The following is a 22,823-nucleotide window of genomic DNA, read 5'->3' as shown; positions in this document are numbered from 1 at the left end:
TGAAAGCTGGGATACTTTAAAATAACACTTAGTTTGGGTCTCTGTAAAATGCAGCGATGTCCTACTTTACGCAGAGTAAGGATAATATTTCGGTCTTTGTTACTTCGTTACCAGACTTAAATACGAGTGGAAAAATGTATATTTCTTTATGGAATGAAAATTTTTATATGTCGAAATTGTGTGTTTTCAGAGCTCCAAGGACCCTTTAAATAACATTAAATCCACAAAAACTGCCACCATCAATAATTTCAGAGTGATATCATAATTACTATTAATATTATTATAATTGTATAAGCCACTAGGACTATGTAAACTACTCAGGGTTACGCTTTTACCTCCCTCTGTTCTCATATTTCTTTTGTTCTTTTACTGTGGTCTTCCTGTCTGCCTTTAGACCAGGTTGTTCTAGTTTCCCTCTTTGGTCAGCTTGCCATTTGAGAATTTTTTATCTGAACATTACCTGGGTTTGGGCATCTGCTGGTGTAATTCCTGCCTGTTAGGATCGGTTTTGTTTTCGCCAATACGTTACAGTGTGTCTGTTTGGGATTTACTCCTGTTTCATAGAACTCAACTATTTCTTTTTCAAGTCTGTTTGGGTCCATTCTTTTAATCTTCTTGTATATAAGAATGAATGTTTGTTTTCTATAGATTCAAAATCTATTGCACTGATTTCGTGGAATATTTCATACTTTGTTCTTATTACTCCTGAGAGGGTACTGGAAGTGGTTTGACATGTTAAGTCCTCACCATTCTCTAGATTTAGGCCAATTTGCACATCACAATAGGCTAATATAGGCGAAATATCGAATCTGTCGTACAAGGAAGAGACAAGCTAATCTGAAGCCTTGCGATGCAAGGAACAAACCTCGGTATGTCCCTATGGGACCCGAAAACCAGGTTTTAAAACGCTAAAACTGACCGTTTTAGAGATATTGGCACCTCAGTACCCCGGCTCTAGGAATTGGCTGAAGAAGTGACCCGCCGTAACCATGGCAACGTTAAATCAAGGATTTTAGATTATCGAAAAAGACCAATATTAGCGTCGATTCATAGTTTTCAGGGTCGCTGAGATGAACTGTGAAAAAATTATAGATGTAATGATAATCTATATAATAAAATAATAATAATATAATAATAAAATAACATGTCCTGACTGACTGACTGACTGACTGACTGACTGACTGACTGACTGACTGACTGACTGACTGACTCATCTTCACCGAGCCAAAATTACTGGAGAGAACGAAATGATATATTGGGGATACTTATTTTTATTAGAATGTACGTTCTCACTAAGGGGGGATTTTTGGATATTCCGTCCCTAAGGGGGTGAAAAGGTGGGGAGGTGTTAATTGTTTCAAAAGTTAAAAGTTTACAAACGTAAAAATTGGTATTTAGAATCGCCTTTAAAAATAAAAATCCCCTTAAGGGGAGTGAAACAAGGGGGAAAATACCTTTTATTAGGACAGTTATATCTAAAAAACTGAAGATGTTGCAGACGTGGAAATTGATATTTGGAAACTCGTTTGAAAACAAAGAAACATGTATTCCTTTTTCGGAAAATCACTTAAGAGGGTGAATGAATTGAAAAATAATTTTTATGAGGATAATTATATCTAAAAGAAAACTAAATATGTTGCAGACGTGAAAATTGGTATTTCAAATATCCTTTGAAAATAAAAAAAAACACGTACTTTTGTTTTCGGTAAATATGGAAAGGAGTTGAATTCTGTTAATGAGGATACTTAGATGTCAGAAACTGAAGATGTTACAGACGTGAAAGTTGGTGTTTTAAATCCCCTTTTCAAATAAAGAAACGCGTAATTATTATTTTCGGAAAGTCCACTTAAGGTGGGGCGGTGGGGTTGGGGGAGGGTGAAAATGATTTAAAGGAGTGGAATTCCTTTTATGATGGCCCTTATATCTCAAAAACTGAAGAGGTTACAGACGTGAAAACAGTTTTTCTTAGAATCTACTTTAAAAATAAAGAAACAAGTATTTTCTTGTTTTCAGAAAATCCACTTAAGGGGTGAAACGAATTGAAAAAGCGGGTGAATTTTTAAAATAAGTACCGTTATATCCACAATATATAAAAAAGTAACATGTTACAGACGTGAAAATTGGTACCTATTTGGAATATTCTTTAAAAGTAAAGAAACATGTATTTTTGTTTTGTTTACGGAAATACACTTAGGTAGGGTTAGGATGGCGGAAGTACAGATAAAGGGGTTGAATTATTTTTCTGAGGATACTTATACCTCAAAAACTGAAGATGTTACAGACGTGGAAAAAGGTATTTGTAATCTCTTTTAAAAATAAAGAAACATGTTTTTTGTTGTTTTCGACTTGAGAGAAGACTGTTTCTCCCAGGTACAGTTCTATGTCGCATGGTCATCTTAGCTCCAAAAGACAATATCACAAACGTGATATACAAAGAGTTTCTGGGGTAAATGAAACTCAATTTTTAGGTGATGTTCAGATAGTGTCTTAGTACAGTACCGAGTAACGATTACTTTTAACAAATTACGAAATCCACTCGTGCGAAGCCGCGGGTAACAGCTAGTATGTCCATAAAATCTTAACCTGCGTTTTTTAATGTCATGGTGAATAGTTGTGTACTTTTTAATTTCCTGTTTGCTTCTGAGTCGGTATTGTCCGTCTGCAAGTTTTGGGCCTAGAATTCTTCTTCACTTCCTTCTTCTTATGGCGCTTGTCCTCCAGACAAACCTGATTCAGGATTTTCGTATTGACACCCATTAACGACACGTGCGTCTATGAAGATGAACTCTAATGTTGAGGAGGCCATTTTCTCCGAGCCACAGGGATTAAACATTCCAGTTGCGGTAAACCATATCGATCTATAGTCCCATAATTTCCATAAATGGAATATACCTAAAATAATTAAATTTAAAATCTCCGACCCAACCAAGAATCGAGCCCGGAATCCCTCTGTCCAAAGACCAACAAAACAGCCACAGAATGGGACCCAAGAGTGCACGTCGTATCCGTTTTCTTAAGCCAAGAGCTTCGTAGTGCCGAAATTTGTTTAATTTCATAAAAGCAAGGATAGCTCAGCTGAATCAAATGAATAACCGGTTCGCCATGAACTGTTGTAAGACATTGCCTTTTATAATCGTACACATTTTATTGTTGCCTGTACTTTGCCGTGGACGAAAATTCTCAAGATGAAATTTATTCAGAAAGATACACTAGTTTTGGAGAACATGATATAGCATTAAGGAACTGCAGTCTATTGAATAAACTGTGGTGGTATCTTACCTTTAGACATGGGTGACAGCAAGTGGTACTGTACTGAAGTTCCACCAGCGCTCTCTCCGAAGATAGTCACTTGGTCTGGGTCTCCACCAAATGCTGCGATGTTTTGCTGTACCCAACGTAAAGCTAGGACTTGGTCCTTCAATCCAGCATTGCCTGGTGCAACTTCATCTTCCGTGCTCAGGAAACCTGCAAGAAATTTAGGGAGTATATCAACATGGTCTTCTCCTGCTCATCTGCCTGGCCTTTTCCCAACTACATGGAGTCGGCACTATACGTGGGTTAAAACCAGTTTTACGGTCGAATGACTTTCCTAGCAATATCAAGGTATTTAAAAAACATGCACTGCGGGGTAATTTGTTACCACTATAAATATTATTGTGGAAATTACGGAAAATATGTGATATAATTTACGGGAGAATATTCCCTACATCCCACACTCCGTGGCAGAGCCATGAATCGAACCTGGGCCTCCGGGCTTGCCGGAACATGGAAGAAATGTGCACAATAATAGTGAAATTAAACGTCTCTTGATATTTTCCAACAGTCCTTCAATTTATCACTCACAGATACTTGGTTACATAAGCAGGGTGACACTATTTCTGTCCTCAAAACAACTTTTTAACGTTGTACCATAAAAACAAGTTATCTTTCTTCCTTAATACGTTCATCCTCCAGGGTTGTTTTACCCTCGAACTCAGCAAGGATCCCACCTCTACCGTAGTGTCCTGGACATTTGGGGCGGAGGGTTAAAACTGAAAAGGAGGACCAGTACCTCGCCCAGGCGGCCTCACGTGCTATGCTTAACAGCGGCCTTGTGGGGGAATAGGAAGATCGAAAGAATAGACAAGGAAGGAGGAAGGAAGCAGCCGTGGCCTTAAGTTAGGTAGGCCTACCATTCCGGCATTTGCGTCGAGGAGAAGTGGGAAACAATCACTGAAAACCACTTAGAGGATGGCTGAGTCGGGAATCGAACCCTCCTCTACTGAGTTGACCTCCAGAGACCCTGTGGACTTCGTTTCAGCGCTAGTATCAATTTTCAAATTTCGTGGCAGAGGCAGGAATCTAACCCGGGCTTCTGCGGGTGGCAGCTAATCACATTAACCACTACACCACAGCGGCGGACCATAAAAACATGTTATTTATTTCTATTGTTGCATTTGAAGCTGCTAATTACTCAGCACAACATTTACTTACGAATTACAATATCATTCACTTTAATGCAGTTTAGAGCAACAGAGAAGTACATAAACAATGTTTTGCAGACTGGTAGCACACTGAAATCACGCTGAAGGTGTTCATTGAATGTGCAAGTACATTGTATTGGCTTTGAAAGCTTCCTAATGGTAACTATCAACCTCCCTTGCAAGTACACCGTGTGCATACACGCAGAATCAGAGAAAATAATGTACTGTAGAATGTTCATTTAAGGCTGGCACCCTCTGCATTCCTTTCGTAGTAGTGGCCATGCGTCCACCTCCGTAGCGTGACTATTAGTACGATTAGCTGTCGTCCTCAAGAGCCCGGGTTCGATTTCCGGTACCGCCAGAAATTTAAGACTGGCAGGAGGGCTGGTATGTGGTTAAAGTGGTGCATGCAGCTCAACTCAGGACGAGGGCACGAGTTTACATTCTTAGTGGATGTGCGTGCGATCCGAAGGCGTACAGAGGAACTAAATACTTACATCATCCACTCCTGTATATTAGTAATAATAGCTGTCAGCCAAGCTGTGGCAGCCAGGTGTGAATGTTAATCGCCTCTAAGTATCCATCTTGCAGAATTTCTGCGACCAGTTTAACGGTCGGATGGCCTTCATTACAACAAACCAATGTGGAATGTTGTAACCACTCTTGGTATTTCTGTGGTGATTTCTAGTTTGGCGTATTGTGTTTAGATGAAGAAACGTGCATTGAGACGAACACAGACACCCAATTAGCAATCAAAGGGAATTAACCACACACAGCTTAAATCCCCGGCCCAGCAGAGAATCGAACCTAAGGTCCTAACTACGCTGAACTTAGCCAGGGAGTCGGACATTTATTCATATCCGGATAAATTAAATTATGATTTTAATTTTGCATGAACACATTAAATATTGTACCTCCTACTTCCAATTGTTCGACTCGTTGGCTGAATGGTCAGCGTACTGGCCTTCGGTTCAGAGAGTCCCGGGTTCGATTCCCGGCCGGGTCGGGGATTTTAACCTTCATTGGTTAATTCTAATGGCCTAGGGGCTGGGTGTTTGTATTGTCCCCAACATCCCTGCAACTCACACACCTCATATAACACTATCCTCCACCACAATTACACGCACTTACCTACACATGGTAGATGCCGCCCACCCTCATCGGAGGGTCTGCCTTACAAGGGCTGCACTCGACTAGAAATAGCCACACGAAATTATTATTTTTATTATACTTCCATTTTATCTTGGATTAGCTAACGAGAAGCTGAAAGAAGGATCAGGTTAGTTTTGGTCTGCCTGTCTATACGTTTGTTTGTTTGTTTGTTTGTTTGTTTGTTTGTTTGTTTGTTTGTTTGATTGATTGATTTTTATAACATTATTGAAAAACGTCTGAATAGAATTTCACGACACTCGCAATTTAAGTGCCGAATAGTTACTCCCGAAAAAAGGAAAAAAAAAAGCTTTTTACTTCCCACTAACTCCTTTTACGGTTTTTGTAGACGCCGAGATGCTGGAATTTAGTACCACAGGAGTTCCTTTACGTGCCAGTAAATTTATCTACACGAGGCTGACGTGCTTGAACACCTTCAAATACCACCGGACTTAGCCAGGGTCGAACCTGCCAAGTTGGAGTCAGAAGAGCAGCGCCTCAACCATCTGAGCCACTCACCTCGGCGAAGTCCGGCTCCATGGCTAAATGGTTAGCGCGTTGGCCTTTGGTCACAGGAGTCCCGGGTTCGATTCCCGGCGGGGTCGGGAATTTTAACCATAATTGGTTAATTTTGCTGACACGGGGGCTGGGTGTATGTGTCGTCTTTATCATCATTTTCATCCTCATCACGACGCGCAGGTCGCCTTCGTGAGTCAAATCTAAAGACCTGCATCTGGCGAGCCGAACTTGTCCTCGGACACTGCCGGCACTAAAAGCCATACGCCATTTCATTTTCATTTACCTCGGCGAAATTTAATTGAACTTGAAGAATATTACGAAAGGATTCAATAAATCCGTGCAATATTTAAGTAGCACTGCCGTTTGCTCGCGGCTTCGCGTGCGTGGAAAGTAATTGTGTGGCCTTTTATAGAACTGATGACCGCTTGGAACTGTATTGAAATACGTTCAACAGCTTTCTAGTAAAGTTTAGAAAGGTTTCTGTTCATTTGTTGGTAAGAGTTGAATATTTTCAGAAAGAAGTGTGTAGGAGCATAGAAAATCCATCGCTAAAAGGGGGCGTATAACAATACAATCGGCAAAAAAGGACAGCGCTACTGTTGGTACCACCTATTGATGTACCACTCAAAGCATGTGTGGTGCTAGAATATGGTAGTGGGCCAATGACCTTACCGTTTTAGGCCCCTTTAAACAACAAGAATCATCATCCTCATCATCAAAATAGGGTAGTTCAGATGGCTTGGGATCCAACGAGCAGAAGCCAAGAAAATAAGTCAGTGAACTCACTGATTGCTCATCTTCGGCTGAGAGGTGGTAGTGTTCAAGTTATTTCTCAGCTCCTACTTAACGGACTAACAGGAAATTCTAGGTGTGTCTACTTTAAATAATGGAAAGTTTCGTGAAAAAAGGGATTAACACGTTTTGAGTGTATCGAATCTGAACCGAGCGACTGACAGACGGATATATTGACATGCAGGCAAACAGACAGGCAAAACTTGAAAGCAAAGAATAACGGTCGAGAAGTTTCATCCCGTTCATAACGCGCGACCTCGTAATCTTCAGGCCTTTGGACTGAACAACGGTTATTTAGTTGGCCACTACTGCGCTGAACAGCGGTCTTTAGGAAAACTAATAATAAACTGACCTAACGTCTTCTTTCGCCTTGTCTGTTCTCCAAAAATGTGTGAGTGCATCAGGGCGCCCAAATGTCTTTATTTGTCACTTTTACAAAAGAGTGAGACCTGTTTCGTACATTCGCCGCTAGTCTGTATAAACGTTGCCATGTTTTTTTTAATATTCTTTATTTTAAAAGTCCATGGATGCATGTAGATACGGAAAGAGAAGTTTTACTACAGGTTTCACAAAATCTGTCTCCTAATCTTGACTGGATTTTGCGATGTCTGCAGCTGGTAGTTACTTACCGAAAACACCCAAACGGTAGTTTATGCTCACATAAACTACTCCTTCATTGAGGAGGAACTGGGGACCTTGTCCGTCTTTGTTACCAGATCCGAATAAGTAACCACCTCCATGGATCCACACCATCACGGGCCTCAGGGGACCTGACCCAGGTAACTGAAACAAAAAAGGCCGGTTTCGAAATAATGAAATAGTTTCTACAACAACCATCACCTGCCTCAGAGAAACCCACCCTAAGAAATAAAGCAACACAGTTCTTCGATTTCGAAGCAAGTAAAATGTTTTCCAAGGTCATTCCCTACTTCTACAAATTTTACGCGTGAACTGAAACTATCACAAATTTCAATTTGGAAGCAAGTGAACTGGTTTCTACAAAGGCCACCACATACCTAAGGAAAAACTAACCTGTTGGCTGAAAAAAACCAACATCATAATTTACAAACAAAAATGCCTTTTTATACAAAACCATCGGCTGACTCAAATAAACCAGCTTAATAATTTGAACGATTTCACAGGTCACTTTGGAAACTTCAAGCCCTGCTTCATTACCAGAAGGCTCCATTTTTTTTTTTAGGAACATGAAGAATATAGGACTGGACTGGAGGGACAGAAGACTCATTTTACTCCTGTACAAAAATCAAAGCACAACAATAGAAATCAATGGTAATGTTAAGACAGCATCCATTAGAAGGGGAGTGAGACAAGGTTGTGCGCTATCTCCATTTTTGTTCAACATGTTCATTGAGGAGGCCATAACAAAACTTAAGCAGAAAACCAAAGGAATCAAAATTAACGGACAACAAATCCACTGTATAAGGTTTGCCGATGACATTGCATTAATTGCAGATTCAGAGAGGGAAATAAGTAAAATGCTACGAGTTTTAACATCAACACTACAAGAATCAAAATTGAAACTGAACACCTCGAAAACAAAAATATTAGTTCTCAAGAAATCAACTGAGGAAATACCAATAAACATTAAGGTAGGCGATGAAAAAGTACAACAAGTAAGTCAATTTTGCTACTTGGGAAGCATTATCACTTAGGACAACAGGTGCACCACAGAAATCAGGAGGAGGATTGCTCTAGCTAAACAAGCCTTCAGTAACAAGAAACAGCTTTTGGCAAGCAGGAACATTAACATTAAAATTAGGAAAGAATTTGCCAAAAATGTTTGTGTGGAGTGTTTTGTTGTATGGTTGCGAAACATGGGTCCTAGCAAAACAGGATATAAAACGCCTGGAAGCAATGGAAATGTGGATATGGAGGAGGATGCTGAAAATTAGTTGGACAGAGAAAAAAATCAAACAATAGGGTCCTTAAGGAAATACACAAAACAAGGGAATTGATCAACACTGTAGAAAAGAGGAAAACCAAATTCCTTGGCCACACACTTCGACATAATACATTCCTCACGACTCTGATGGAAGGAAAAGTTCTGGGTAAGAATTTAAAAAAATATGTTGATCTGAAACGCTCAGCAGATGAGAGACAAATGTGGTTGCAGTGACAAGGCCTTGCCTTTAGGATATGAATGAATGAATATTTATTTATTTAGTTAGTTAGTTAGTTATTGCATAAATGGTTGAGCATGTCTCTAAGAAGTGCAATACAAGAATGTACTCAAATTACAAATAAGTGTTCCATACATCAATCAGATCATCATATTACATACTTAAAGTAAATAGAATGCAGATGATTCAGAAGTTTGTTTTTGAATACAGAAAATGAGGGAGGCACTCAGAATTCTTCAGAAAGTGAATTTCGTACATTTGCAGAGTAGTGTCATTAAGACTAGTCGCCGTACCTTGTTGAGTGAATGAATATGAATTTTGTTATTACCACTAGTTTAGTAAGAGAGGATAACTCAACTCGTTACACAGGCTGTATTTGACTTTCGAGTGTATTTCCTACGTTATAAATCACTGAGGCTGAACTTCAGACCTCTTCAGGTCTGTGCTAACGGTTAGAAATATAACTATCCCCTCGAGTGCCCCAGGTTATCCTGCATCACACAGAAACGAGGGAGATTCGACTACTACTACTAAACGTTTTCATTCCTCCCCTGAAGGGAGAGGCGGGCCTCTTAGACGGTGACGCCGTCTCTCAGGCCGGGAGAAAATTTTTTACGGTGAAGGAGATGTGCGGAGAAGGTGAGGGGGTAGTCGGCCATGGCCTGTACTAGGAACTGTCCCGGCATTCGCCTTAGTGCAGAAGAATGGAAAACCACGGAAAACCATTCTCAGGACAGCCGACGGGTGGAGCCAGGAGTGAAGTCCGGCACTGTGCCCCAGACCCGTCTCCCGAATGCAGAGGCGTAGAGCCACGATAGAGCCGTGGCCAACTTTCCTCTGCTCGGTTGGCCGGTCAGAGTACAGAGCTGCTGGACCACGGGCAAGCCCTGGCCTCTTAAGGGACGAAACCCAAGGGCCGAAACCCACTCTGCATCCACCGACGTGGGAGATTCGACTCAGCTGTTATTTATCAGTACTTCCGGATGGTTCATATGACTGAGCTAACTTCGAAAAGTAGTACTGAGTGCGCCAAGAGAAGTCTTTAAACACTGAGGGCCGATTTTTTTACCCGCCATTTAAAACTCGTTAAATGTTGCCAGGCAAAATTGGGATCATGAATTAATTCTACCACTGATACACTGAGGCAGCTACCTCCAAAATCGATTTAGTGGAAAGATACAAAAATAGTCATTCAGGACAAAATTCCTATACTGAAACGTTCAGAACACTCGCCGTTCTAAATCTAACGTTTTCTAGAAAAAAAAAGCTCGCAAATTTGAAAGGTTGGACCTCATTCCGTTCCACTCAAATGCTTGGTTAAATTGAGCCCGGATTTTAATGTACATTTTTCATAGATTCATTCATCTGCCTACAATAGGGTCAGAAATTTGTGTAGTTATTTTCTTTGTAAGTCAGTATTTTGGCTCACCTCCGGCGTATAGACGTTGAGGAAGAGGCAATCTTCATCCCCTAGTGGCGCCGTTCCCGCTCTGTCTGTCTGCTTGCACATGTTCCCTTCATATAGGGCTTCTAGGGTCCCATTCCACGGCTCTGCGGGGATAGGCGCCTGTAAAGAACATGGGTACAAATAAAAATGAACTAGATTTACTAGAATTTACTGGAGGGGTACAATACAGTCTTTCGGGACAAATTTGTTATACTAAGACCTTGAGAACACACGTCCTTCAAAATTCAACGTTGTCTACCTAAAAAATATACCCACAAATTTGAAAGGAATTCATTACTGAGAATCTCTTCTAAATTCATTCCGTTCTACTCGAATGCTTGGTTAAACTGTGCTCGGATGGCAATGGTAATTACTAGCTATATGAATTTTATGGAGCAATGGAGGGATATATATATGTATGTATACTTCTTGTTTAAAGGCAGAAACAGGTTACAGGAAGGACATACCATAGATCATTAATTAACACTTTATATATGAGCACTTACAGAACGCATAAGTATTCAGACAGCAGTATATAAAGGTAGTTAGAAATAAGTATAACCTGCAGAAAGAGTAGGCAACTAATACTGGAGAATTACAGAAATTTATCTATTTACATAAAAGTACGAAAAGGCCGATGACTTTAGATGTTAGGCCCCTTTAAACAACAAGCATCAAAAAGTACTAAAGCTGAAAGCTGGGAAAGCAGCTGGTGTTGATAAGATTTCTGGGGATATATTAAAAGTTATGGGTTGGGATGTAGTGCCATATCCGGAATTCTTATTTGATTACTGTTTACATGAAGGAGCAATACCAAGTGAATGAAGAACTGGAAGAGTAGTCTCAGAGTACAAGGGAAAGGATGACGAATTTTTTTTTTTTTTTTTTTTTTTTTGCAAGTTGCTTTACGTTGCACCGACACAGATATGTCTTATGGCGACGATGGGATAGTAAGGGGCTAGGAGTGGGAAGGAAGCGGCCGTGGCCTTAATTAAGGCATAGCCCCAGCATTTGCCTGGTGTGAAAATGGGAAACAACAGAAAACCATCTTCAGGGCTGCCGACAGTGGGGTTCGAACCTACTATCTCCCGAATACTGGATACTGACCGCACTTAAGCGGCTGCAGCTATCGAGCTCGGTAGGATGACAAACATAAAGCACTTTCTTCTCGCACTCAGAATAAGCTGTGCAGCTCATCGTGAAAGATCATAATATTGTGATTGCACAGAAGAGCAACTCCAGTTGCAACATTTGCAGCGATCGATTCTATCTATTACAAGCAGGCCAATTTGTGAATTATTAGATCTCATGTTAACTTAATGTTATTGAAACTCATAACAATACATTGTTAGCTCGTTCCTCTTGTAATCGTCGGCCTTTCTATAAATATCCGTTAAAACTCGAAACTGTATAACAGGTTCGGTACACCGGACCACTCAGTTGTTCAGTCATTTGGTTGGTGGTAAAACTGAGAATTTTTGCCCTGTTTCTGCATCACGTGGGTGCGTTACGAGTGTTTTATGAAGTGGCTGTACAAGAAAGTTGTTTGGAGAACCAATGAATGTGGCAACAGTGTAACAGTAAGTGAGTCACTTGAACTTCCTAGCCTTCGAGCTGCTCAACCAGTCCAAACTCGCCTCTGCAAACGGTGATCAGACAACGTGGACTGTTCGGTAGACTGATTTGTTAAGATGAGCTCCTTTCTGAGTCTGGTCGTTCCAAACACTCATTGAACAAAGTGCTCGAGCAGGTACCTCTGAACGAGTCTAGAATGAGATGGACCCATTTCCTGTAAATGAGTTTGAGTGAGTCTTTACGTTGTCTGGCACAGCTCTAGTAACTTTCGCGTTGGTCGCATTTATCTTGAGTTTAGCCTTTGTAATACTGGATAAACCTGCTCACTTAGGATGTTATATATTTTATTGTTAAGGATTTTATGCTTGGGATGGAGAATACAACGGGAAACCACTCCATTAAAGATGCTTGTGGATATCCCAAGATGTAAGGAAGTAAACCCAAAACATGCTAAGTCCTGAGTTGAAATTTTCCGGAGGTAAAACATACCCACAGTCTGATCTTCGTATGGGTACTTTTAACGGGAAATGTATGGTATACTAATAACAAGACTAAGACAAACAGTATCACATTGGGGATAGGGACCTGAAATGTGAGGACTTTGATAGGAGAGGAAAGCTGGAAAATGTTAAAATGGAAATGAGAAGGAATAAAATTGATATCCTTTGGATCTGCGAAGTTCAATGGGAAGGAATATCAGAATGAGAATAAATATTGGGAGATTATAAGGTGATATGCAGAGCGGAAGAAAGCAAGAACGAACTAGTAGGTATAATAATAGAAAAAGGCATTTAGAAGAGTAAAACAAAGAAAGAGTGAAAGAAAGTGAAAGAGCATAGCTGGCATGAAGGAAAGTGATTCTACGAGCGAGCTGGTCGTAGGGTTAGGGACGCGCAGCTGTGCGCTTGCTTTCGGGAGATAGTGTGATCGAACTCACCTGTCAGCAGCCTTGAAGATGGTTTTCTGTAGATTCCCATTTTCACACCTGGCAAATGCTGGGGCAGTACCTTAATTAAGGTCACGGCCGCTTCCTTCCCACTACTAGCCCTTTCCTATTCCATAGTCGACATAAGACAAATCTGTGTCGATGCAACGTAATACCAATTGAAGGAAAAGTGTCAGTAGACACGTTAGTCATACAAATATACTTTCCAACATGTACAGCAGATGAGTATCGAGCAGAAGAAATGTATGAACATGAGGTGTAAGACAAGGTAGAGCAAAAGAAGGCTTTACAAATGGATGATACCAGGTGACAGCAAAAAGAAAAAAATCGAATAGGCCTCATATTAATATATTTTAAATTAAAAAATGAATAAATGACGCTGGGACTCTTCCCGGTGCTAACGTGGATTCGAATTATAAGTGATGACCACAAAGAAATGGGAAGTGAAGAGGCGGAAAAGAGAAGGAACTACATTCCCAAAACCACTGGACCAAAAAGTTTCTTTTTTATTTTTATTTTGCTATTTGCTTTGCGTCGCACCGACGCAGATAGGTCTTATGGCGATGATTGGACAGGAAAGGCCTAGGAATAGAAAGGAAGTGGCCGTGGCCTCAATTAAGGTACAACCCCAGCATTTTCCTGGTGTGAAGGTGGGAAACCACGGAAAATCATCTTCAGGGCTGCCGACAGAGGGATTCAAACCCACTATCTCCCGGATGCGAGATTACAGCTGCGCGCCACTAACCGCACGGCCAATTCGCCCGATCAAAAATGTTTCACTTTGGTAAGTATAATCCCACAGGAAAAGGAAGAAAATAATAGAAGACTGAATAATGACCTGAGGAGAACAACAGATAAAGCTAGAGAATTTTAGATGGGAAATCAGTGTCTACAAATAGAACATCTTAAGAAGATGGGAAAAATGAATGAAATGTATAGATTAGGAAAGAATGTGAATAAATGGGTCCCAATAAAAACAAGCAAGAAGGTAATAATGGTTGCAGAATGGAATCATATCTGATTTGGGAACGATGAAGGATGTGTGTAAAATGTACAATGAAGTAGCCTAGTACATGACTTAAATAACAGACATATTTGCAGCATAGACAAAAAGAAGAGGAGAAGTGTGCTGAAGATAACAGAAGCACTAAAATAACTAAGAAAGGCATTAAGAGAGTAATAGTAGACCTAAGAGATAAGAAAGAGGTGGATTGTGAAGAGACACAAGCAGATGTATTAAGGATATTGGGAGTGGACGCTATAAGGAGATTTACAGGTTCAACCAACAAAACGGATGACGAGGAAGTCTGGTCAAATGATTTCTTAAATATAATTTGGGTTTTTATTCCGAAAAAATACAGCACTCAAACTTGTGAGGGTTATTGTATTATTACTTTGGTAGCGCATTTGGTAAAAACAGCTGCGAAAATTAGGTAGAGAACAGAGAAAAAGGTAGAGAAATACATAGGAGGAACCCAATTTGGCTTCAGAAAAGAACAAGATACATCATAGAGTGTATGAGAATGTTAGCTGAGAGAATCATGGTATTGAACAAGAGGGTATAGTATATGTGTGCTTTGCTGAATGCGTGAAATCCTTTGACAGATTGAAGTGCAATACACTTATGAAGAGTTTTAAGGTCACTGTATCAGACTGGAAAGAAGGAAGGTTCATCACAAATCACTATATGGAACGGAGTATAACTGTGAGAATCGACGGAGAGGAAACCGAAGAGACTAAAATAGGAAGAGGTGTAAGACAAGGATGTTGTTGGTCTCCTATCACATGAAATATATACAGAGAAACTGATAGAAGAGGCCTTGGAAAGCATCGGTGGGATATCATTTGGACGAGAAAGTATAAAGGCCATCAAATACGAAGACGACCAAACAATATTGGCCGAAAGTGAAGAAGAACTACAAGATATGGTAGACAGTTTAAGGAAAGTAGGGAACGATACTTAATGAAGATTCATATCTCTAGGTAAAACGTGACGAAAATCTCAAAAGAACCTAAGAAATACATACGTAGAGATAGAAGGAAAGACACTGAAATAAGTACGGTCTTCTAAATATTTGGGAATTGTTGTAACAGGAAATTGAAGTTTTACAGAAGACATAAAAAGAGGATCTGAATAAAGCAAGAAAAATTCAAACATGGAATATTGAAAGAACTCAAGGCAGGAACTGCCAATTTAAGGCTAAAAAAATATCTGCTAAATGTTTTGTATGAAGTGTCGTTTTATACGGTGCAGAAATGTGGACGCTGGAAAAGAAAGAAAGAAGAGAGATGTTTGTAAAGCTCTGAAATACGGCTATGGCGACGGATGAAGAGAAAAATAGACAGATACGATAAGCAATGTGGAAGTTTTCAAGAGTATTAACGAAGAAAGTGTCATATTGAAGGCAATAAGAAAAAGGAAAACTAGTTGGACAGAACACATACTAAGAAGAGAATGTGTACTGTGACCGAATGCAGGTCTCGGCTGAGTGAATATGGGTCAGCGTGTCACTGAGCTAGCTTTGTCGGCATGGCGCGTGTGTCCTTGAGTCAAGTGGTGAACTGTTTCTAACCTGAAGGGGGAGCTTGGCTGACTCGGGAAATAAAAATTTAAAAATAAAAGTGGACGAGAGATGAAAATAGCTAGAATATGTTCGTATGCAGCTACACTGCATTTATAGCAAAGGAAATATTTATAATATCTTCGATGTCGTGTGATATGCGTAACTAAGAAGGTGTACAATAATGATATTTGACTGGACAGTGTTAATGATATCACGTGTGAACTGTAATAATTAGTAACTGAAATTTTATTTATTTTGAATGATATTTCAGCAGAAATTAAGGTGAATTTATTTAATGAAACCAGTAAGAATTCAGTACTTGAATTGACTTTACTTCCTACAACGAGTACAGCGCTACGGTACTTAAAGCGAGTCATACGTATACAAGCTCTCACATACTTATAATTAGTGATGGGCTAGCGACGGAATCGAGTAGAATCGAGTAATGTGCTCTTAGAATCGGTATTACTCGACTCCAGACTCGAGTCCAAGCATACTGGTGTCGCTATCTGTGGACATGCCTTAGAACTAAAATCTACTGTACTGGAGTGCACGGCATTCAGGGTCACCCACAGAATATTTTTGTGGTGTGGAGTGCAATATGTTTGCTGCTGATGATTGATGTTGTTCAGTCATCGGTCGTCAATAATTCGATTGTTATGATTATTATTATCATCATCATAGGCACTAAAGGTTGTGACTTACTAACAAACTGTCAGCTGTTTAGCTAGAACAGAATGACGTTCTGTCCGCTGATTTGCTGCGTGAACGTACGTCACATTCTGGACGCCTCATCTTAATACCCGACATTATATCTGCCGAAAGTATGATGTACATATAAACTGCTGTAATTCACCTGTTCCCCGGACGATTGTAGGCTTTGGCGCGGTTAGCAATAGGCTATGGTTACAATAAATCTGTCATACTACCGATCATATTAGCACATCTACGCCCGTCTATATGCATAATGGCTACATGAGATATAATTTACCAGTAGCGAAGCAATACAATGTGTGCAGAAATACCGTCTATAGTCTACAAATAGCACATGTTTAAAATACACTAATTACAACATACATACCGTGACAGGGATTTGAAATAATAATAATAATAATAATAATAATATTAATAATAATAATAATAATATAAATTTTACGTCCAAGTACGTACATTTGTATGGTTTTCGGGAATGCCGAGGTACCGCATTTAGTCCCCCGGGAGATTTTTTACGTCCCAATAATTCTACCGACACTAGGTTGACGTATTTGAGCACCTTCAAATACTACCGGAATAAACCAGTATCGAACCGGCCAAGTTGGGCTATGAAGGCCAGATAAGCTATATTATCAATATTAGAATAGATGACATATTCAGTGAAGTGTGTGCGAGACGCCGTAAACGGATATTTTCATATCTTATTATGCGTATTAAGTGGCATTATTATCGTTCTCGAGTAATTATCAAATTTAGGTTATTCCTTTTGCGCATTCATTCAGTTTTTTCATATCGTACCGCGCTGTCGCAATCCCATAAACCCTCGGCGACCGCTTGTACGCATGCTTCATCCATCTACGAGCCGGCGAGTGAGCGAACGTGTGACGTCATGCTATCATCGAGCCTTCGCAAGCGAAGCGAGTCCGAGCCTGGACTCGAAAGAATCGAGTACCGCGATTCCAGGCATCACTCGCGCACATCACTACTTATAATTCACTCACGTCTGTCACTTCGTTCGCTTCGCCAGCTTTATTTCATCGCGGAACGTCAGTGGGGACACTGTCATCGACAGGCATATTGGACTAATTTCCTGTGTTCAGCTCTTACTTCAGATTGTGCCAGCCTACGACTCTAATTAGTGTAACCAACAGACGTCGAAAATAACAGATAACTCATAAATGTGTGTGCCTTTTCAAAATAATTTGCAGGATTGTGGTCAGGATTTTCCTTAATTCATTTGGTACAAGTTTCAGCAATCATCAGAGAGTGTAAACGTGGAAAAGGACCTCTACATAGTCATCGCCAGAAGATGGAAGTTCGTGCCAGAGACTACACGCATTCCATCATGAGTTTCTAAGCCTATAGACCGGCGTCAACAACGGGAAAATGCAAGGATTTCAGCCTTAGAATGTGCGGTTGAAGACCCCAGGAGTTCAACATGAAGAAAACAAAATAAGTTAAGTCGACAACGTCTTATTTACATCTGTTCTCTGTAGCTCTTTACTTCTATTATTATTCTTTCTTTGGATTGGTCTTATAGTCTGTAGTTGATTTCATTTTCACGATATTTCATTGATTATTTCCTTATATGTGAGATAGGACTTGAAACTTAATTCGTGTACTTGTTTGATTCCTGACCACGTGTTGTTGAGTTCGGAAATGACAGATCAGTTGAAGTTATCCATGTGTTATCAGAACCATCCTTTCTTATTGTACGAATTTCGTTGTAATAGTGAGTTAATCTGTGTAGGATGAATTTAACGAGGTAATATTTTCCCAATATGTTTAACATTTTCATAATAAACTGAACTTATACTCGTGCCTCATGGTAATAATAGCATGTCATCAGGATATTAATTCCGAATCGAGATTATGGATTTCTTAAGAGTATATAGGATTATTAATGGATTATTTATTCATCGAGACAAATTTAATGGGAATAAGACTTGTATCGAGCTCGATAGCTGCAGTCGCTTAAGTGCGGCCAGTGTCCAGTAATCGGGAGATAGTGGGTTCGAACCCCACTGTCGGCAGCCCTGAAAATGGTTTTGCGTGGTTTCCCATTTTCACACCAGGCAAATGCTGGGGCTGTACTTTAATTAAGGCCACGGCCGCTTCCTTCCCATTCCTAGGCCTTTCCATCCAATCGTCGCCATAAGACCTATCTGTGTCGGTGCGACGTAAAGCAAATAGCAAAAAAAATAAAAATAAAATAAGACTTGTTTTGGACGATAACAGGTTCTTATAATTTTTCTGACTACACATTGTGTGATACGCGGTTATGATGAGTAGTAGTCGTCATTATGATATGGTTACTGTACGTGGAATTTATGTGGAATTGGTACATGTGATATGAGTCTTTGTGATATTGTATTTTCACGTGTTAATGTGACGATATTTTATATATGATGTTGATCATGGTAGAAGGGAGATAAAGAATCTTCGAGATTATACGAGGTGTAGTCACTGTAGTAATGTCTTCCGATGATGATAAGAATAAGTCCATGTCGATCGATGTACTCCATAATTCAGCCTTAATATTTGGAATAAGCTTATCCTGATATAACTCATGGAAGTCAGTAATTCGAAGTTTTAACGTATTTGTAAATCTTACTGGAGGACGTTAAGTCTGGAAAATAGATCCTCAATTTAATATCCTAATAATGTTATAGTTCTATACCAGGTGAGCTCACTGTTCATTGCCATAATTCGTACTCACGTGGAGACTATACATTCCCAACGACATTTCTAATCGGATTTATTGGAGAGTGGTGATATTGATTAGTACCTGAATGTGACGTGTAGATACTGTAAATATTTCTTCTTTTGGAATTTTCCAGTAGTTAGTTGTAGATTTAGTAAGATTTTCTAGTGCTAAGACATTTTTGTGCATTTGTGTTGTGATTATCTGTGACACTTTAGTGGTATTTTATTCATAGTTGTGGACAGGATTTCGACGTTGATGAAGTATTTTTTTCTAATTAATGATTTTTTCGAGGAGTCATAATGCTAATTTCAGTTCTTATGATGACCACACGATAGTAAATTTAGTTGTTATTTCTCACGAGGAGATAAGTGGGAAGGCGTTGAACAGATATACTCGACGTATCGAATTAACTTTATCAGAAAACAAAAGCAAATTCAAATTTCATTCAGATGTTAATCAAATTTCGATGAGCACGATTTCACTAATAATTTGTTAAAATAAGTCATCTTGTTAATCTTGGTTATTTTATTTATACGCTTCATTAAAATTTAATGCATATTTCCAGATTGTTCGAAGATTTCGAGGCAACAAGCTCATTTTTCAAATTAATAAATTTCAAATTATTAACTTAATATTACCAAACAAAAAAGAATGTTATGTTCAACGCTGTTAGAATTGAGGGAAAACTAAGTCACATGTACCACCCCATTGGTTAGTATTTTTTATGTCACATCAAGATTCAGCAGTAAATTAACGTAACGTAGCGATCATTTTTCATCATCATAGATATCAGGATGGCAAATATTTTATTTTATTTGAATAAAAGTGTGATATGATTTTCTATACTCAAATATTCTTATTTTTCAAACCTCATGTCAAATCTTGCCACTTGTATTTATTAAGTCAGCAATCCTGTCGAACTGAGCACCGCTGGGGTGTCTCTTGTTCACCGGAAGACCTAGTTGCGGGGGCATTTAGATGGCTTATCCTACGTGGGGTCAGACTTGCAGGAATTACATGGCTTAAATTGACTTAATTCGATTCGTTTAATTACTCGAGGTTTGGCAGGTTAATTTATATATTTTATGCCATCCTAGTTAGGCAGAATTCTAACAGAGTGCGTGGAAATTTCGTGACATTTCATTTGCATTGATGTATTTTACTTGAAAAATGAGGCTTAGAAATTTTCCCTATGAAACTTGAATTTGCTTTAATACAATCGACATATCTGGGGGGAATTCCTTGCATTTCGACGTCTGTTGGCATAGGTCTCATTATAAGTTGTAGAATGGATATGGATGAAATTAGGAGGTTACTTGAGTCGATGAGAGTGGAGACTAAAGAGGAACTCAGGAGAATACAAGATAAAAATAGGAAAGCGCAGGAAGAAAATTGGGAAGCGCAGGAAGAAAATAGGAGAGCTCAAGAAGAAAATAGGCAGGCTCAGCAAGAAAATAAAGAGAAACTTAAGAAAATTCAGGAAGGGAATAAGGAGGAATTACGAAAAATTCTAGAAGCTCACGTGGTGGCAACTGAGCAATTAAATCAAAAGATGAATATCATGGGTGCAGCGATACAAGAAGAAGCGGAAAAGGGTAGAGATGAACTATACACCAAAATGGAAGAAACAAGTTGCCGTATAGATAACATTGTTTTAGAATGCAGGGAAAATCAAAAGAAAACCCTGGAACAAGTAGCTACCTTGACAAGCCAAATAAGAGAAGACAACAAGGTCATCACTGGTAAGGTTACCGCCCTTCAGAGTGACGTAGTCCTGGTGAAGAATAATATGGAGTCTGTTAAGAAAGAAATAGACGCGGTGAGAGTAGAGATTTCCACTGCACAAGAAGAGATATCTAAAAAAAAATGAATAATCTTAAAGGAGAATCATAGAAGACATAAAGAAGATGAAGGAGAAAGTGGATGACGATCCCAGATCTATAAAGGATAGTATTACAGTCAATCAAATGGAAATTCAAGACCTCTCACTTCAGTTTGACGACGTTAAGGGCATGATAGACAAGGATAAGTCTGAAATATTGGAACAAATAATTAATCTGGCCGGAGATGTTAAATCAGGAAAGCAGAAAATGGAAGAAAACACTGATGTTCTTCAAAAATTAGAGAAAGAAATCGAGTTTCTGAAGTTACAGGACCGGAGTACTAGGGTCCTGGTGACGTCACTAATGGATAGGCAGAGTCACGTAGAAGAGGCCCTGCAAGGTAAAGCCGGTGTAACAGATGGGATACCACCACCGATAGGCGAATCGTCTCCGAACGTTACAAATATCGAACAGTCAGTGTCAAATGCAGACAATACACAGGTGCATAAAGTACCTCAAATTATCAATCTCATTAGGATGAATGAGGACAGGCCTAGAAAATTTAATAACCTTATTGGGGTCACACCTAAAAATTTCATCCGAGATCTTGAGGAGTACATTCGTGAGAATAAGATCCCAACCGGAAAACATCTTCGGACAGCGGAGAAATTTTTGGAGGGAGATGTCATTAATTGGTACCATGCTAATAATAGGAGGGAAGCAGCCGTGGCATTAATTATTGTACAACCGCAGTATTTTCCTGGTGTGAAAATGGAAAACAATTGAAACCGTATTCAGGGCTCCCGACAGAGGGAATATTTATTATTAATATCTGTGTGATATCACTTTAATTTACCTCTTGCCAATACTCGTTGGTGATCTGTCGATTTTTTTAATCTCACTAACCGTATCCAGTCCTGAGAATCGGTGCTTCTTAATATGGCCGCACCACTGTAACTTTTTACTACCATATACATATTCAAGGTACAGCATGCAATTAATGTGAAACATGCTTACCTTAAATCGGAGGTTTCCCACTGGTGGTTTCGCATAAGGTATACCAAGGAAACTATAATATGGCGAGAGGTTTCCCGGCGTAACTTTTCTTCCTTTCACAGTTCCTTGAGGCAATGTTATGGTCGGATACTCATCGTCAGAGAGAACCTCACCCAGCTGAAAAGCAACCAGGAGCAGGAGAGTGGACACAAGTGCTGTAGTAGCCATTTCTATGTCGTATAGAGCACAAATAACTGACTGTATGTCATTATGCGGTAGATATATCGGCACTTTAGGTGCTGATAAGATTTACTATTCAAGACCTGATACAGCACATCACGTACGGTTGATAAATGACGCCTGGGCAAGGATTTTAATTCGTCGATAAGACAATTCTAATAGGTATATCACATGCAAAAAACTGACTTCCTACTCCATGAAACTTCTTGATTACTGAGACATTTGTCAGTCTTGTGGTAAATAAATATGTACTTTTAAAAAGAGCAGGTCTCAGTGTACATGAGCCAGATTAAGAGGATAAATACAAGGGCAAGTCAATAAGTATCTGCCATTTTGTTCGAATTGTCTTTAGATCGGCTCTATGGCGTTGTATGCTCACCAGCCGCTAGATGGCACCATTGTCTACATCTATAGTATGTTTCAGCTTTATCAGATCAGTACAGCTTGCCCTGTTGCGAAGTAAAAATGGCCGAGCCACTCTCTGTTGGCACCAAGGAGGAACAGCGTTCTGTAATTCGTTTTTTTTTTTTTTTTGTGGTCTGAGGGTGTAGCAGGAGCGGAAATTCATAGAACAGTCACTCGTCTGTTATTCAGGATCATATCAAGCACTTGTTCAATATTGGTATCAGTTACGGCTGCAGATGGACGCCCGGATCTTTCCCCATTCTTCACGCTCGTGCGACACCTTTTGAACAGTTCATTCCACTGGTAAACACTTCGCTGTGGCAAAACATTGTCCCCATATTA

At 39.6% G+C, this 22,823-nt stretch overlaps 1 protein-coding gene across 1 annotated transcript in view; it reads right to left on the bottom strand.

Annotated features, from left to right (window-relative positions):
• Positions 1–22,068, bottom strand: part of LOC136877327 (esterase FE4-like) — a 52,024-nt gene extending 29,956 nt beyond the window's left edge. Inside the window, exons 1-4 of the mRNA XM_068228726.1 lie at positions 21,858–22,068; positions 10,494–10,631; positions 7,553–7,706; positions 3,280–3,465 (exon numbers count right to left, since the gene is read on the bottom strand). Coding sequence (XP_068084827.1) covers positions 3,280–3,465; positions 7,553–7,706; positions 10,494–10,631; positions 21,858–22,064 — 685 coding nt within the window. The 5' untranslated portion in view covers positions 22,065–22,068. The remainder of the gene's footprint in view (positions 1–3,279; positions 3,466–7,552; positions 7,707–10,493; positions 10,632–21,857) is intronic.
• Between the last annotated feature and the right edge of the window lie 755 nt (positions 22,069–22,823).

The sequence above is a fragment of the Anabrus simplex genome, chromosome 7 (assembly GCF_040414725.1).
Source record: "Anabrus simplex isolate iqAnaSimp1 chromosome 7, ASM4041472v1, whole genome shotgun sequence".
Classification (NCBI taxonomy): Eukaryota; Metazoa; Arthropoda; class Insecta; order Orthoptera; family Tettigoniidae; genus Anabrus; species Anabrus simplex.
The sequence above is the reverse complement of the archived record's forward strand: the minus strand, read 5'-3'. Positions and strand labels throughout refer to the sequence as shown.